This window comes from Pteropus vampyrus, unplaced genomic scaffold (genome assembly GCF_000151845.1).
Source record: "Pteropus vampyrus isolate Shadow unplaced genomic scaffold, Pvam_2.0 Scaffold640, whole genome shotgun sequence".
Taxonomy (NCBI): Eukaryota; Metazoa; Chordata; class Mammalia; order Chiroptera; family Pteropodidae; genus Pteropus; species Pteropus vampyrus.
Window position 1 is genome coordinate 420,718 of NW_011889421.1, and position 15,321 is coordinate 436,038.

At 46.4% G+C, this 15,321-nt stretch overlaps 1 protein-coding gene across 2 annotated transcripts in view; it reads left to right on the forward strand.

The window, feature by feature from the left end:
* Positions 1–15,321, forward strand: part of MAPKAPK2 (mitogen-activated protein kinase-activated protein kinase 2) — a 46,629-nt gene that overhangs the window by 27,324 nt on the left and 3,984 nt on the right. Inside the window, exons 2-7 of one of the 2 annotated variants that reach the window (XM_011384995.2) lie at positions 12,436–12,575; positions 12,765–12,838; positions 13,114–13,193; positions 13,700–13,826; positions 14,442–14,517; positions 14,917–15,211. In XM_011384995.2, the coding sequence (XP_011383297.1) occupies positions 12,436–12,575; positions 12,765–12,838; positions 13,114–13,193; positions 13,700–13,826; positions 14,442–14,517; positions 14,917–15,196 (777 nt within the window). In that variant the 3' untranslated portion in view covers positions 15,197–15,211. Of the gene's footprint in view, positions 1–12,435; positions 12,576–12,764; positions 12,839–13,113; positions 13,194–13,699; positions 13,827–14,441; positions 14,518–14,916; positions 15,212–15,321 lie in introns of those variants that run through there. The other variant, XM_011384996.2, reaches the window with a different exon arrangement.

Here is a 15,321-nt window from a genome sequence, read left to right on the forward strand (position 1 = left end):
TTTTAACTACAATGCTCTACAGCTTCTCTTCTTTTTTCTTAGAAGTAGCTTTTAACAAGACGACAGCAGCAGCAGCAAAAAAAAAAAAAAAAAAAAAAGTTTTTTGAGCTAGGCACAATTCTAGTAGCAAATATGTTATTATTAACTAAACAACCCTATGAGGTAGATACTGTTATCTTTGGATTATACTGAAGGAAACAGGAGTTCCAAGAAGGTTAGGAGACTTCCGGGGTCCACGGTGAGTTAATGGAGGAGCTGGAACTCACTCAGGCAGCCTGGCTTCTGAACCTTTGTCTCACTCATCGTGTGATATAGATCTGACTTGAGAAATGTCTGTTTCATTATATGCTGTTATACAGGATTTTTTTTGAACTCTAACATATAACTTTGTTTTGGGTTAGTTTTAGCCCATATTTTCACTTACTATATATAGTCTTTTAAAAATTCATTACCTAGCACACTCCCAATGTTTTAGTCACTTGCAAGTTTGATGAGCTTGCTGTCCACTCTGTCTTCAGCTAGCTTGTTTATAAAATACTGGGCAAAGCCAAAGATGGCATTCTTTGGTTTGTCACTGGAGGCGTTTTCTGGTTTACTCGACAAGCAAATATTGAGCACATCCATGGTGCCATGTACTGGGCCTAGGATTTGGAATCAAAAGGTGAACAAGACATGGTCCTGGCCTCCAGAGGCACGGAGTCTATTCAGCAGGAGAAAGAACAGTCATGTAAGTGATAACAGCGAGTGCTGAAGTAGGAGTTTAACAAGAGTCTTGTGGAAGCAGAGTGGAGAGGGCCTGACTCTTCTGGAAGTCGTCAGGGAGGCTTCACAGAGGAGGTGACATTGCACTGGTGCTTGAAGGATGCAAAGGCGTGGCTTGTTTGAGGACACTGAAGTTGAGTAGCTTAAGTAGAGGGAATGTGTTGGGAGGTGAGGGAAGAGATATTATGAGTAGGGGCTAGGAAAGACCAAGTTAAGGAGTCTGAGTTTTATCCTGTTAGCCAGTGCACATGTTTAAAGAAGAAAATGTTCTACTCAGATTTGCCTTTCAGCAGTTGACACAAGATGTATTAAAACTGATTCAGTCTGCTGTCGAATCCAGTTAGAAAGCACACAAGAGAAAAGGGAACCAAGCAAACAGCAGCAAGCTTGGAAAAGGGAAAATGGATTCGAGAGATCTTTCCGAGACAGAATTGCATTGCGTCTGTGGGTGAGAGACGGAGAGAGGCTGAAGATGGCTACTTCGAGATCTTTACCTGGGAGCCTGGTGATGTCATTGTCATTAACTGAGGCTGTGGAGCAAGTGAGAGCGGTCAGTGAGTTCAGTCTGGTACGTGTTCAGCCTGTCCTAGATCCATTAAATAACACTTTATTATTGGTCGTTTATAACCATTGCAAATATTATCGCAATGCTTCGTCATCTTGCTGTGCCTTCTTTCTTTGTTATCTCAAAGGTCTGGCAGGAGACTTTGTATACTTTATAGAAGTCAGGGCTCCATGTATCTGACCGTTGGTCAATAATTTAATAACTGATAAAAAAGGTAATCAGACTAGTTTGCATGGCTTCTCAGGGAACTCAGACCGGGTTGTTATGGTCCAGGTCATGATCTGTTCTAGAGTTTTGCGAGAGGCAGATGTGAAATCGAGCAGTTCTTATTAACGATTCTGCGTGCATATTGTTTCTGTTTCATTGACCAGACTGTGAACTCCCTAGATCCCCTAGTATTTCGTCTGGTGCCTGGAGCACAGGGGGTGCTGAGGGAATGCCTGCTGCCAAAAAAAGCAGGGCATTGCCCATCTCAGAACCAACAGTGGTTCTGGAATCACCTGCAGATTCTTTCTGCATCCAGGATACGATTCGTCTAAGATTGACATCTTTTAACTTATCATCCTTGGACACTTATAAGTTGATTTCTGGTCTTGCTTGGATTTGAGGTTCCGTGAGGGAGGGAGGGAGGGAGGGAGGGAGGGAAAGAGAGAAGGAGACAGAGAGAGAGAGAGAGAGAGAGAGAGAGAGAGAGAGAGAGAGAGAAAGCGCGCGCGCGCGCGCGAGCGAAGAAATGTGTGCGTTGTGTACATGTTTAGCTCGTTCCAGCTTGAAGAGCCTTCTCTTTGAGAGAAAAGATGGAACATATCTATCTCAGATGACCATTCCCCCTTCTCTGGTATTTTGTAGGTTACAGCCTCTATCCCCGTGAGGTGCCCACTTCCTCCTTAATTCTTCTCATAGCTTTGCGTATAGGTTTTAGACACTCTTAATTTTTGCATTTTCACAAGCTCTGCTCCTTTTGCTTTATGAGTAACTTTTTGGGTCTGTCCTGGTTATGGGCAGTTGCTCATGTCTTTAGACACATCCTTTAATATCTGAACTCATCAGAGCTGCCTGTGCTGTGGCCTTACCATCTGTGGCTGTCTCCTTCTGGTTTCTTTTTCGGGATTTTTGTTCTTTAGATGATCAGAATCCACCTGTTACAGATCAGGCCATATCTTTCAAAATGCATTTCCTTATTGGGATCTCTGCTCGTACTGCTCATGTGCGTCAACATCTAAATATTGATTTTCTGGAAATCTAAGCTAAATAATTTTTGTCCCCAGGTTTCTTCTTCCTTCCTTTGAACTCTAATATGATGAGGTTACTTCCTCTCAATATGGTATTCTTGTTGTTGTTATTGTTTTTACTAAGATTTTTAAAAATTATTTTTATGTTTTTTTGTTTTTTGTTTTTTTTTTTTAACATAATTTACTAGACTTTGCTTCCTAGTCAGGATTGAGTTTAGGGTTGTAGTTCCCTTCCTTGCATCTTTGGCTGTATGAGAGGTGAACTCTTTCAGGCAAGATGGGAATTTATCAGGTGCCCTGCTCTTAGCAGAAAAAGACTGATATCTCTCTCATACGTCCTTGTGTCTATGTTGGGTGATGAGCTCTGCCTTGTGTCTGGGACATTTTTTTTCTTTCTTTCTTTTTTTTCTTTTATAATTAGTTTCAAGTTTACAGTACACTGGTTAGACATTTATATAGTTTATGAAACGATCCCCCCGATTACTCTGTCACCCATCTGGCTCTCCACCCAGCCATTACATTACGGTGACTGCATTCCCTGTGCCATGCTCCCCATCCCCGTGACCTATCAACTACTAATTTGTACTTCTTTAACCCTTCACCCCTTATTCTCAGCCCCACAACCTCCTCCCCTCTGGCCATCACCAGATTGTCCTCTGTATTTGTGAGACTATTTTCAATTAGTTTGTTTTTTTTGTTTCTTAGATTCTGCACATAAGTGAAATCATATGATATTTATCTTTCTCTGACTTATTTATTTCACTCAGCATAATACCCTCTAGGTCCATCCTTGTCATTGCAGATGGTTGGATTTCATTTTTAAACTGTGGGAAAGAGTGGTTCATATCTTCTGCCTGACCATGTAGTCTCCCATGTGTCATCACAATAATTACTTAACTTCTGGTTCTTTTACTTTCTCTCCTCACTTGGCTGCCCTCCACTCTTGGGCAAGTGGAGTTGCAGAACTGTTGTCGGGGCGATGTGTAAATGTGTGTGTACGCGTGTGTGCACACGTGTGTATGTGTGCGTGCTGCCGTCTTGATTTCTAGGACTTTTGTCCTCTTCACTTTCTCAACTCCCTCTACCTCATTAGCTCTGTCGATTAAGGTACACATGCCATGAATCTCATCCCACTAAACTGGGGTGATGACAATGAGATGGCATTTGTTACTTCCAATTAAAAATTTAAATCTGCTTTGTAGTTGCACAGGGTCAAGTTGATGGAGGCAACATTGGCCAGAAGCAGTGTTCCTGACTTCCTTCCATCTTAATTTTTCTCGATAATTTGTACATTTCTGTGGATTTTTAAAGTCATGCATAGATATCACAAAGAATATGGCATTTTTCTTCTTGCCACTCAAATTTTAGCTTAAAGCCAACTTAGAGAGTGTAGTGTTTCTTACCACCATCTACCAGTGCCCTTAGGCAGAGGAGCCTGGTGTCCCATCGTAGGCATCGTAGGCCCCGGCCTGTGGAGTTGTTCTGATACACAGTCTGCCCTTTTAATCAGTAAGGGTATATACTGCAGCGCTTCCATACTGAGCTCTGTGCTGGGCCTGGTGGATACAGGGGTAACGAGCAGAGACCCGTGAACAGAGCAGGGAAGGGAGACATTTAGGAGCAACGAGACAGGACAACAGTAAACCAGCATCAGAAGGTCGGGGTTTGTTTGTCAAAGCCTCCTTTACAGTGGGGGAAAAAAAGAACTTGGAGTTAGAGTCAGAATCGGGTGTGAGTCGCCTCTGTTCCTTACTAGCCATGCGGCCTCCGGCAGGGTACTTCACTGGGCCCTGGTTGCCACACCTATAAATGGAGTCAGCGATTGAAAGCTCTTTGGCGGCTTCACAGATAGCATATTTGCTCTGTATAAAGTGCACCTGACACATGTTGGTGAAGTATACATGAAAATTCCTCTTTCTCTTTCGAAGTCATAATCATCTGCTAGAAGGAACAGAAATATCTACGTTCTCCAGTCTTTCAGTTTCCTACCCGAGACTCTAGAGGGATTGACACCCCTGCTGTGTGTGGCGTTCACATCCGTGTAAGTCTGAAGTGGTCAGCGGTGGTAGTTTGGGGTCTTGGTTACATTGTCCAGGAAGATGCCAGGCCTCTGTGTCAACTGAGGCGCCCTCGTACTTAGAGTTATACTAGGTCCTTCCTGCTGTGGCCAGTGTGGGATCCCTGTCTCTGCTCACCTCCTTCTTTAACAGGAAGGTTGGGGCACATATAACTGTGTCATTGTCAGGCCAGGGGTCAAGTTAAGAACCGAGGCAAACTGCACTTTTAACTCTAAACCCCTCGACTTAATTAAAAAACAAACAAACATGCAGATGGCAAAGACTTAAACGATAGAAAGATATAAAATGAAAAAGGGGGCAAAAAATACAAGCTTCTCTTTAGTACCTACTCCCTGGTAGTCAGCACTGTTAACATTTTTTAGGGATGGTGTATTTCTCTAGAAACATTGCCCACAAGTCCATATATCTTCTCACGTCTGTCTTAAAAAATGAACAAAACAACAACAATAAAAACACCCAAACGAGATTACATTTTACATTTTGTTCGGCACTTTATTTTTGGAAGTTTAAAAAGCACACAAAAGAGAAAAATGTCACCTATCTTACTACCATTAATAATTAACCACTAATTAACCTTTTGGTGTGTTCACTTCTTGTCTTACTATACTTTAAAAGTTAGTTATGTAATGCTAATGCAGCTCCATGAAAAAACCAGAACATTAACGACGAAGCCAAAGCAGCATCCTGTTCCTTGTCTGCTGCCTGTTTAGTAACACGCGCTTCTCCCCGTAGCAGTGGTGATGGCCTGGCCCCACTGTCACAAGACCCTATAATACTCTGTGTTTGCTGCCATTCATCTGACCAGCTCCATTTGGGTTGTTACTGGTTTTTTACCATTAAAATGCTTTAGGAACACATTTGTAGGGTGATTTCCTAGCTGAGTAGTTGCTGGGTCCAGGTTTGAACATTTACAAGTTTGATAGACATGACCAAATTCTCTAAAAATATGCTAGTTTATATGCCTACTGATTATATGAGAGAGTGCCTTTTCCTCCTCACATCTTTCCATAAACCCAGGAGTTTTATTTTGTTATGTTTTGGTCAAACATTAAAGAAATTTTGCTATGCTGGTGAAATCATTACCATTGTTTTTATAAACTTTTTTTTTTTTTTTAAATGAGTTACATGAAGCATCTTCTGTTTGGCAATCTGTTTGTCTTTAAACTGTTCTTATTCTTCATTCCTTCTTATATTGGATTGTTAATCTTTTATAGTTGATTTACCAGAGTTAAGTTAGCCTTTTGTCCATCATGTGTTGCAAATATTTTTTAAAATTGTCATTTGCAGCGTGACTTTTAAGGCTCTTGCCCTTTGTTTTGAACCTCGGTCCTCCGTGGCTGCCCCAAGAAGCTCCTGTGAGGGGGAAGGTGGGGACCACAGGGAAGGTCACCCTCATCTTCTGGGCGGTATGGCTGGGTTGTTTTAAGGCTTTTGGTACTCAATTTCCCATTGTAAGTTTTAGCTTTGTTTTGGGTAGTGAAAGTAAGTAACAATTAGAGGCTTTTACCCTCAGCCAAGTGTCTGGGAATGAGTGCCAGCGCGAGGAGCCTCAGTAATGTGCTTGTGTTTCTTTTGTTTTGGTGACCTTCTAAGATTATAAAAATTAGCCGTTAGACTTATGTTTAGATCAGTTTCTAGGGGAGGACCACCAGTTGCTCCTTCCTGAATCCCGGAGTGGGGCAATACTCCCTGCCCTTCAATAGATGTAGAGGAAAACCGTTATTCAAACCAGACCTGTCTGTTTGTCATCTCTTATGTCCCTGAGTTGGGCTAGATGAAGAAAGACACGTGATACATCTGTCCAGCCTTTCAGCAGCTCTCTAATTTGGGTGAGCGAGTCCCCCTCTTCACCACTGCTGCTCCCGTGGCAGCTACCTAGTTATGTCCTCTGCAGCACAAATCACAGTGCACAATGAAACCATTTTAAATTGTTTATTTTGTACCTCATGCATTAAAATGGAAGTCCCATGGGGCCCAGGCCTTATTTGTTGTGTTCTGTGTTACATCCCAGTACCTTCCAAACCAGCGTGTGGCACATACTGGGCACTCTGGAGTGATGACATTCTGGGAAGGTGAGATCAAGTACTGCCTGTGCTGTGCGTCACCTCCCTATTTCCCATGTGTGTCTACATATATGTACACGGTGTGTGTATATACGTATTTGCGTGTAGGTATGTATACATGCACGCAGATATAAATAAATATACACATAGCACTGTACTGTACATAAGGCTTTGTAACTTGCTTTTTACTCACTATCAGATACTTTCTGATAAATAAATTTAAGGAAACAACAGGTTGGGATTTGTGCTGCAAAAGAAAAAAATAGAGCACTGTCACCGACTGACATGATGGTGACTGAGAAGCTGATAGACACACCTAAAAATCCACTTTCCGTTAAATGCTCTTCTAAAACATCATTTTGAAGATTATTGATTGTATAGACAAATCTCTGTTGTTGTTGCTGGGCACTCAGCTTGTTAGCCACTTCTGGTTAAGGTAAACAACTATTGGGATACACACACACACACACACACACACACACACACACACACACACGTACACGATTAGTAGCTTAGGGTAAAGTTCTGAAACTGGAATTTCAAGGTCAAAGGGTTTGCACTTTAAGGCATATGTACATTTTCAGTCCCACTTTTGGCCGTTGATATGATGGACGGTCTTGGGCAGATTTTGTCCCCTTTGCCTTACCATAGGTGGTGGAAAAGGGCCTTTGGGAGCAGTGAGCATGGAGTTCAAATTCCAGCCCTGCCATGGAAAAGTGGCTGAAAGGCCTCAAATTAATCATTTAGCATCACTGAGCCTGAGTTTTGTCATTTATAAGATAGGATGCTTCCTCCTGGGTTGGGTGTAAGGATGAGTGTGAGGGTCCCCACTTGAACTACGTAGCACTCAAGTAGCAAAGAGCACTCCTGGAGACATAGGCTCCCCTTCACTCGTCTGGTTCCTAGGCTGCCTGCTTCTTGCCACCTGCTCTGTGCTAAAGAGGTTGCTCAAATTTGCCCCTAGCAGCAGCCCTTCTTCCCAAGCCCTCCTCTTCCCAAGCCCTCCTCTTTTCTTCTACTTGCAAAAGCATCCAGGTCAGCCCCCTTCCTGTGGCACGGATTAGAGGATGGTGTGTGACTTGACCTCCTGCTGGGAGTACAGAGGCTGTCTTGTTTAACGACGTGCATCACGGACAGACAACACACTAAGCTCCTGATTCAGACTTTTGCATCTCTCTTGGCACCGTGTCTGTCTTGGGAAGGGATGGCTTCCTCTCTCATTACATTGCAGTCTTGCCCCCAGCTGTCCAGTTTAGGTGGTGTAGGGATGGAGATGTAGAACTCAGGGCTAGGATGCCAAAGCCTGCTTCCTTCCCAGCGTTCTGGGTCCCCTCTCTGCCTAGTGCCTGGAGCTATTAATAACACCTTAAATGAGGTGGGTGGGAATGGTATCTCAGTTGCCCACCTCAGTTGGACTCTAACAGGTAGGGGCAGAATAATAATAGCAAACACTAATGCAGTGGTGCTTGCTGTGTGCCAAGTACCACTTAGTAATTTACATAACGTGCATGTGTTAACTCATTTAACGTAGACAGGTACTGTTATTATCCTGTTTAACAGATAGGAAACTGAGGCACAAAGGCATTAAAAGGCATTATCCTGTCCTTATATCTGTGTTGCTGGTTCGAAGGCTTCAGGTCCAGGCTCTAGTTCTTCCCTTTTCTCTGGTTTGGCCAGGCTTCGGATGCTGACTACTCCGGAGTTCTCATGTGCCTCATGATGGCAGATTTGGTGGAGGGAGATAAGGGTGACCATGAACAGATAGAATTTAGGTTCCATCCTGCTTCCCTCCAGGTTCTGACAAAGGCAGAGAGAGGCATGGAACAGTATCTTGGGAGAGCTCCCATGTTTTCCTTATTGCCACTGTCACCCTAGACGTCCCCCCAGCAGTGGACTCTGTTGGCTGGTCCCTGGTCCATGCCACACTGGCCTTGCCTATTACGTTGCAGTCTAGCACATCCCAAAATTAATCTTTTCTACTGTGCAAGAGAATTTCAGATGCAAACTTGGAGCGGGTAGGAAAGGCACAATATCTGTTCCAGGTTTAGCTAGGGCTTAAAATATTTCACAATCCCTTCCAGGCATTCCTTGTCTTAAGAGCCTGTGTGACTTTTTAGTGAGAAGACCCTTCCTTCAAACTCAGACCCTTGGAGCTGTAGTCCTGGGCCTTTGGCTTCCTCTGTCCTTGTCCATGCCGGAGATGTAGGGCCTTTCCCAGGTGACTCTGGCTAAACCTGGCTTCTGGCTAAACCTGCCCACATCTCTGCTGGTGGCCCCTGGCAGCAGCCTGGGAATCCTGTTTTCTCTCCTCTCCCGTCTCTTCTCTGGCATGGAACTCAGGCACCTCCCCGGCTGTTCTTTACTTAGCCCTGTACTCCAGATTAGCACATTCTTGAGTTCCTCTCTCCAGGCTCTCTGCACACCACAGCTGTCTACAAAGCCTCTTTGGCTCTTCATGGCTCTGCTGTATGAATTCAGCCAGCCTGCCTGACTGATTTGAAGGTCTTGTGGTCATTGCTTGCATTGATTTTCCTATACATTCAGGGACTTATGATAAACATGTGCCTGGATGTCAATTACCAGTCTTCATGGGAAATTCTTATTAGGTTTCTCTTAGAATTGAAAAATATTACTCTTTCCAATTTGCTTATTTTGTTAAATTGAATCCAGTTTTACAGATGAGAAAACCTTTTCTAGAAATGTAGATTGGCTTCCCTGCCTGATACAAGCTGGGGAGTTCAGAACTAGGATGCGAATTATGTGTATTTCCCAAGGCCAGGTTTGTTGTACTAGGTCTGTCTGGCTCCTCTACCAGATGAAGAATTGTGTATAAGCCTGGAGGTGGAATGTGAACCCAGGCTTTCTGACTGCAATTCTCTTTTGCCTGATGCTGGACACTCTTATAGTGTCTAAGGCAAAACAAAACAAAACAAAACAGAACTTTGAGTGTGTGCTCTGGGTTCATGAGAGGCTGAGGGGCATGAACTTGGATTTGGGCTTTGTTGCGTCCTCATTTCGTACAGATCCGTTGGTTCAAGTATAGAACTGGATCCCAGGTGGTGGTCACTAGGCTACAGACAGAAACCCAGCCTACAGTTATGCTGGTGACCTGTGCTGGCTGCATCACGTGCTCCAGCCTCAACACAGACATGATGGAGAGACTCCTGTGCTATGGCAGCTTGCTAGTTCAGTGATGAGCGTCTGTCTAATAACAAAGTACTCTTAGAGATGTTATTTCATTAGCTGCTTATAATGGCTTTAGAAGGGAGGGAGCCAGGTAGGTATTATCCTTGCCACCCAACCTATAGATATAAAATGGGAAAAGGAAGATAAAGACCTTTCCAAGGTTATGCAACCAGAAATTGATAAAATTCCAGGCCTGGGCTGTGGTTTTTCCTGATTGTAAATCCGTAACCTCATGTTGCCTCTGAGTTAATTTGACAACTTTGTTTCTTCCTTTCTGGGCCTCAGTTCCTACATGCCTGTAGGGGGCGATAGAGGTCTTTCCTGTTTGGCTGCTCTGAGAACTTTTGCTCCTGAACACTTTGAACTTACCAGTCTTACAGCACATTATCTTAGTGAGTTATAAACATTTTCTATGTGCCTATCTCCCTTATTTACCCCGCCACTCCTAGCCTGAATTCTTTCAGATCAGGACCCTTCTATTTGATCTTGACATCTAGCATAATATGTGACCCATAGTAGGAGCTCAGTAAATGCTTGTGGAATTAAGTTACATGCATGTGAAATTAGTCAGTTCCTCCTGCTACTCCTCATAGAACTTGGGGAAGGAAAAGAAACTTTTTCCCTGGTCTATCCAAATGAATGAAGTTGAGCAGGGCAGAACTCAGCACCTGTGCAGTGCCCTCAGAAGGCCACTAGGTGGCAGTGTGACCACATGGGGACCTTGCTTTCTGCCTGCCCTCTAGGAGGCTGAATTAACAGCGTGCCTGTTTGGGGATTGCCTCTGCCAAGATAGTATGCAATTGGCGGTAGGTCTGAGACTGACAAGTCTCAGCCTCCACTCCTCTAAAAGCTGTGTGGCATAGTAGAAAAGGCTGGGCTTTGCAATCTACCAGGCCTGGATTCCAACTCTGGCTTTGCCTTTCCCCAGATTCTGAGCCTGGGACACACTGCTTCTCTGAACCTCGGTTTCCTCATCCTGTAAAATGGCAACTGTTGTACAGTTAGAAAAAGTCAAGTATATCATGGGCCACAGCATAAATGAATGCTAGTTTTATTGTTGGAAAGTCCCATGTTTGCCTTTCACTGCCCTCTGTAATCTGGCTCTATGCTGGCCATCTTATCTTACTTACGAAGCTTCATGTACTTTCCAGCAGGTCTCTTAGCCCTCCCTGCTGCATCACTCACTCAGCTGCGCTCCATCTCAGCCCAGTTCCTGCCGGTTTCCTGCGTAGAGGCCTTCCCTTCTGCGCGTTCACTTCTCAGCCCGACTGTCCCTCACAGCCCCGCTTCTAATGTCCGCAGCACTTGGGGTGTGTGTTGTATAGGGCTAATCTGGACTTCCCTCAAAGTTGGTAAATCTGTAAGAGTCCTTGTATTAATTATTTTGGCATCTGTGCTGTGCACTTAGCAAGACATTCTGTAATGAGATTGACAGCTACTATTATTGAGCACACACCAGGGACTCCGCTAGGTGTTCGGCAGAATTATTTCATTTAATCTTTACAACAAATCTGTCCTGTTGTACCAACGGATGTATCAGGATGCTTTTGGTTCTTACCAAAAAAACTTCATGAAGGATGCTTGGTGATGTCAGCCAAGATCCAGGTAGTTGCCATCCCCCTGGTTCCCTTCCTCAGTGTGTTGGTTTATTCTCTTAGGCTCCTTCCCCTTATGGTACCAAGGTGACTGTTACAGTCTCAGGTGCCATATGCAGGAGGAGTGGTGTATGGTCCTTGTGCTCCCTTTCAGAGGCCTCTCAGCAGATTTCCTACAAAGTTCATGGCTAGCGTAGGGTCTTAGGCTTGTTCCCAAGCTAGTTATTGGCAAAGGGCCTGCGTCGAGATTCAGCCCCCGAGACTCGTGAGGGATCCAGGCTCCATTAATGCCCCTGGCCACCTGGCCCACAAAAGAAGAGGGGATATGAATGAGGCTCGGAGTTAATAATTTGCTCAAGGTTGCAAACCTTGTAAGAACCAGGATTCGAACTACATCGGGCTGACTCCGAGACCATCTGTTGGTTGAATGAAGTAAACCTCAGAGGTAGAAAGACTGTTGCTTGGGATTTGGTGTGCTGGGTTTGAGGGATGGCGGAGGTACCTTTTCCTATAGGTTCTTGAGTCTCTTCTCTCTCTGGGCCCGTCCATTGTTGGATTGGTGTTCCTCTTCTGTCTTTCTCCCATGCCTCCATTTCCCCTGCCTTCCAGTGCCCAACTGCTGCCTGCTTTCTCGAATGGACTTCATGCCCTTAGCTGGAACTAGTCAAGGGCTGATCTCAGGATAGCTGTCAAGGCCCCACGAAGGGCCATATTGAGGTTTCTTTTAAAGCAGATAAGGGAGCTGTAAAGCTGTAAGTCAGCATTTAGGAGAAGGAGATGCTAGGGAAGATGCCAGGGGGCTTGTAGAGGGCCAGCAGTAGTGAGGAGTTCGTGGTGGATCAGTGGGGATGTCGTCAGGCTTGTGGGCCAGGACTTTGGAATAGGCCCACGTGGGGCAGCGGGCAGCGGGCCCTTGTGGAGACTGCAGTTATTCAGGAGGCCGTTGCCTTGCAGATGCTTCAGGACTGCCCGAAGGCCCGGCGCGAGGTGGAGCTGCACTGGCGGGCCTCCCAGTGTCCACACATCGTGCGGATCGTGGATGTTTATGAGAACCTATATGCGGGGAGGAAGTGCCTGCTGATCGTCATGGAGTGGTAAGTAGCCTTACCTATTCTGTTCTTGGCTCAGCTTTTCCCTACTCCTTGCCCAGGCCCCTCACCTTCTGAGGACTGCCCCGATGTGCCTGAAGCTTAAAATGTAAATGCTTGATTTTTTTGTGGGGAACAGTGGAGAGTGTTGGCAGGCTGTTGTGTTCCCCAGATCTAACTGTGGCTTTGTTTCAGTTTGGATGGTGGAGAACTCTTTAGCCGAATCCAGGACCGAGGAGACCAAGCGTTCACAGAAAGAGGTAGAAAAGGTCTATTGTGGGACAGGCCTTGGGGAGGCAGGGCAGAGAGGTGTCTGAAGGGGACCCTCTGCAGTGCCTGCCATCGTGAGAGACCTGAGGCCTGCTGTCTCCCCCAGCGTCCTCGGCTGAGCCAGGGTGGCTCCTTATGCCTTGGTTTCTGGGGTAGGTGGTGGATGGAGGGAGCCTTAGGCTGCATGGGGGAGGAATTAGTGTATTGGGTTTTCAAATCTAATGACACATCTGGTGACTTTCTTTTTCTCTCCCATCTTCTCTCTTCTCTACAGAAGCATCAGAAATCATGAAGAGCATCGGTGAGGCTATCCAGTATTTGCACTCAATCAACATTGCTCATCGGGATGTCAAGGTACCAGCTGTTCATCATGTCCCCCGGACCACCTCGCCTGAGGTGCTGCAGAGGGCCCCGGGGTCATAGCGACCCTGGGAAGGTTGCCAGAGTTGTCCTGCATCCTTGCTGCCTGGTTCCTGAGGGCGGAGTGGCGCGGGGTGCCATTCTTCGCTCTGGGGGCCCTGCCCTCTCTGGCCAAACCCCAGAACTCAGTAGTGAAGCCTCTGTGACTGTGCCCAGCTTTGTGGTCCTCTGAGTCAGTACCACACAGTCACACTTTTGGTTTCTCTGTCCCTGTGGCATTTGGTGCTGGTTCTCTGCATTAGTCTCTTATCTCCAGGTGCACCATGAACTCTCGGGAGACAGGGAGCTGGTCACATTTAGCCGACATCGCTTACAGTGTGTGGATCACAGGGGCTGGACAGTGTTGTTGTCTGAGGAAGGAAGGAGGGTTTAGCCTTTTGATTTCTCAGGGCCCCTCACAGATTCACAGGGTTGTTATTTCTCTGTCCCCCCTTCTGTAGCCTGAAAATCTCTTGTACACCTCTAAAAGGCCCAACGCCATTCTGAAACTCACTGATTTTGGCTTTGCCAAGGAAACCACCAGCCACAACTCGCTGACCACTCCTTGTTATACACCGTACTACGTGGGTGAGTACGAGGAGGCCCATGGGCTCGTCCTTCCCCAGAGCTTTTCGCAAACCCTCCTCTTGCTGGTCTCAGAGCCACAGGTCCTAGAAGACTCCTGTCCTCAAGTTCTTCCTGGCTCTGGTTCTGCTGCAGCCTGGCCCGAAGTGGGGCTCATCAGAGTTAGGCTGGGATTGAGGCGTCCCAGAAAGTTGTCTGCCTGAGATTGCGGGCACGATTTCACACACGTGGGCACTTTCCCGAGAAGAGCTGTCCTTTCCGTCTGATTCTCAGTGGAGTCGAGACACAGATTTGGCTCTGCTGGCCCAGCTATCAGGTGCAGGATACACTTTCGGAATGTGTGTGTCCAATTAAATGAACGTTGTAGGTCCGAGAGGCTCTTGCAGTTCAAGAGTTGTTTCGTCTTAAGATTCTAGCCCTTGGGTTCCTCTGGGAGGAGGGTCGTGCTCTCCTCCGTCCCACCCTGGGCTGGATTACGGCTGTTCTGCTCCCACCCCCAGCCACGGTCCCGTCATGATAGTCCAAAGGGTCGGAATGGGGGCGTCATCTCTAGAGAAACTGGGATAGATCACAGTGTTCTGAGGGCCAGACCCATCCACGTTGACCTTTGGTTTGCAGCTCCTGAAGTGCTGGGCCCAGAGAAGTATGACAAGTCCTGTGACATGTGGTCCTTGGGTGTCATCATGTACATCCTGTGAGTGTGCTGGGGTGGGACCGGGGAGGGAGGGAGCCGGGGCGGGTGGGGAGGAGGTGTCTGCCTCTCCCGGCCGAGAGGAAGAAGCAGAGGTTAGCATTCCTCTTCTGGATGGGGCAATCCCTGGGAGTCCCCTGCATGTCCCCTTCTCTCAGTGCTTAGCAGATTCTCATAGCTAAGTTGCGGGTATAAACTAGCTAATGGGCAGGAAAATGTGGACTTTAGATATTTGGTTTGTTGGATTTCTGGGCCCTCTCCTTGACTTTGTATATTGAATCAACGAACCCCAATTTCTCTGTGACCTTTACAAGAAGAAGTCTGTTTTTCACCTTATTCCTGGTGCAGGGCCCTTAAATAACACCAGCTCTGCCCCTCTCTTCCTGCTTCCCCTCGGCTCAGGCTGTGTGGGTACCCACCCTTCTATTCCAACCATGGCCTTGCCATCTCTCCGGGCATGAAGAGTCGCATCCGAATGGGCCAGTATGAATTTCCCAACCCAGAATGGTCAGAAGTGTCAGAAGAAGGTACGGAGCCCATGTGTGCATGTCCGTGCGTGTTGCTGTGCACACGTGCAGCTGTGTGTGGGCATTGTCTCATGTCGGTGGTGAGCCACGGGTCTGGCCGTACCAGCCGGTTATGTGCTGCCTGTGTGAAGGGTCTGTCAGGTGGGGCAGCGTGATGGCCCTCTGGGTGGCTTCTTGGGCAGTTGGCCCCCGTGTGACACTCAGCCCCCGCCCCTGGTTTCTCCCTGAAAAGTGTGGGAAGGAGCAGGAGACAGAGAGTGGCCCCTGAGCGGTCTCTGTC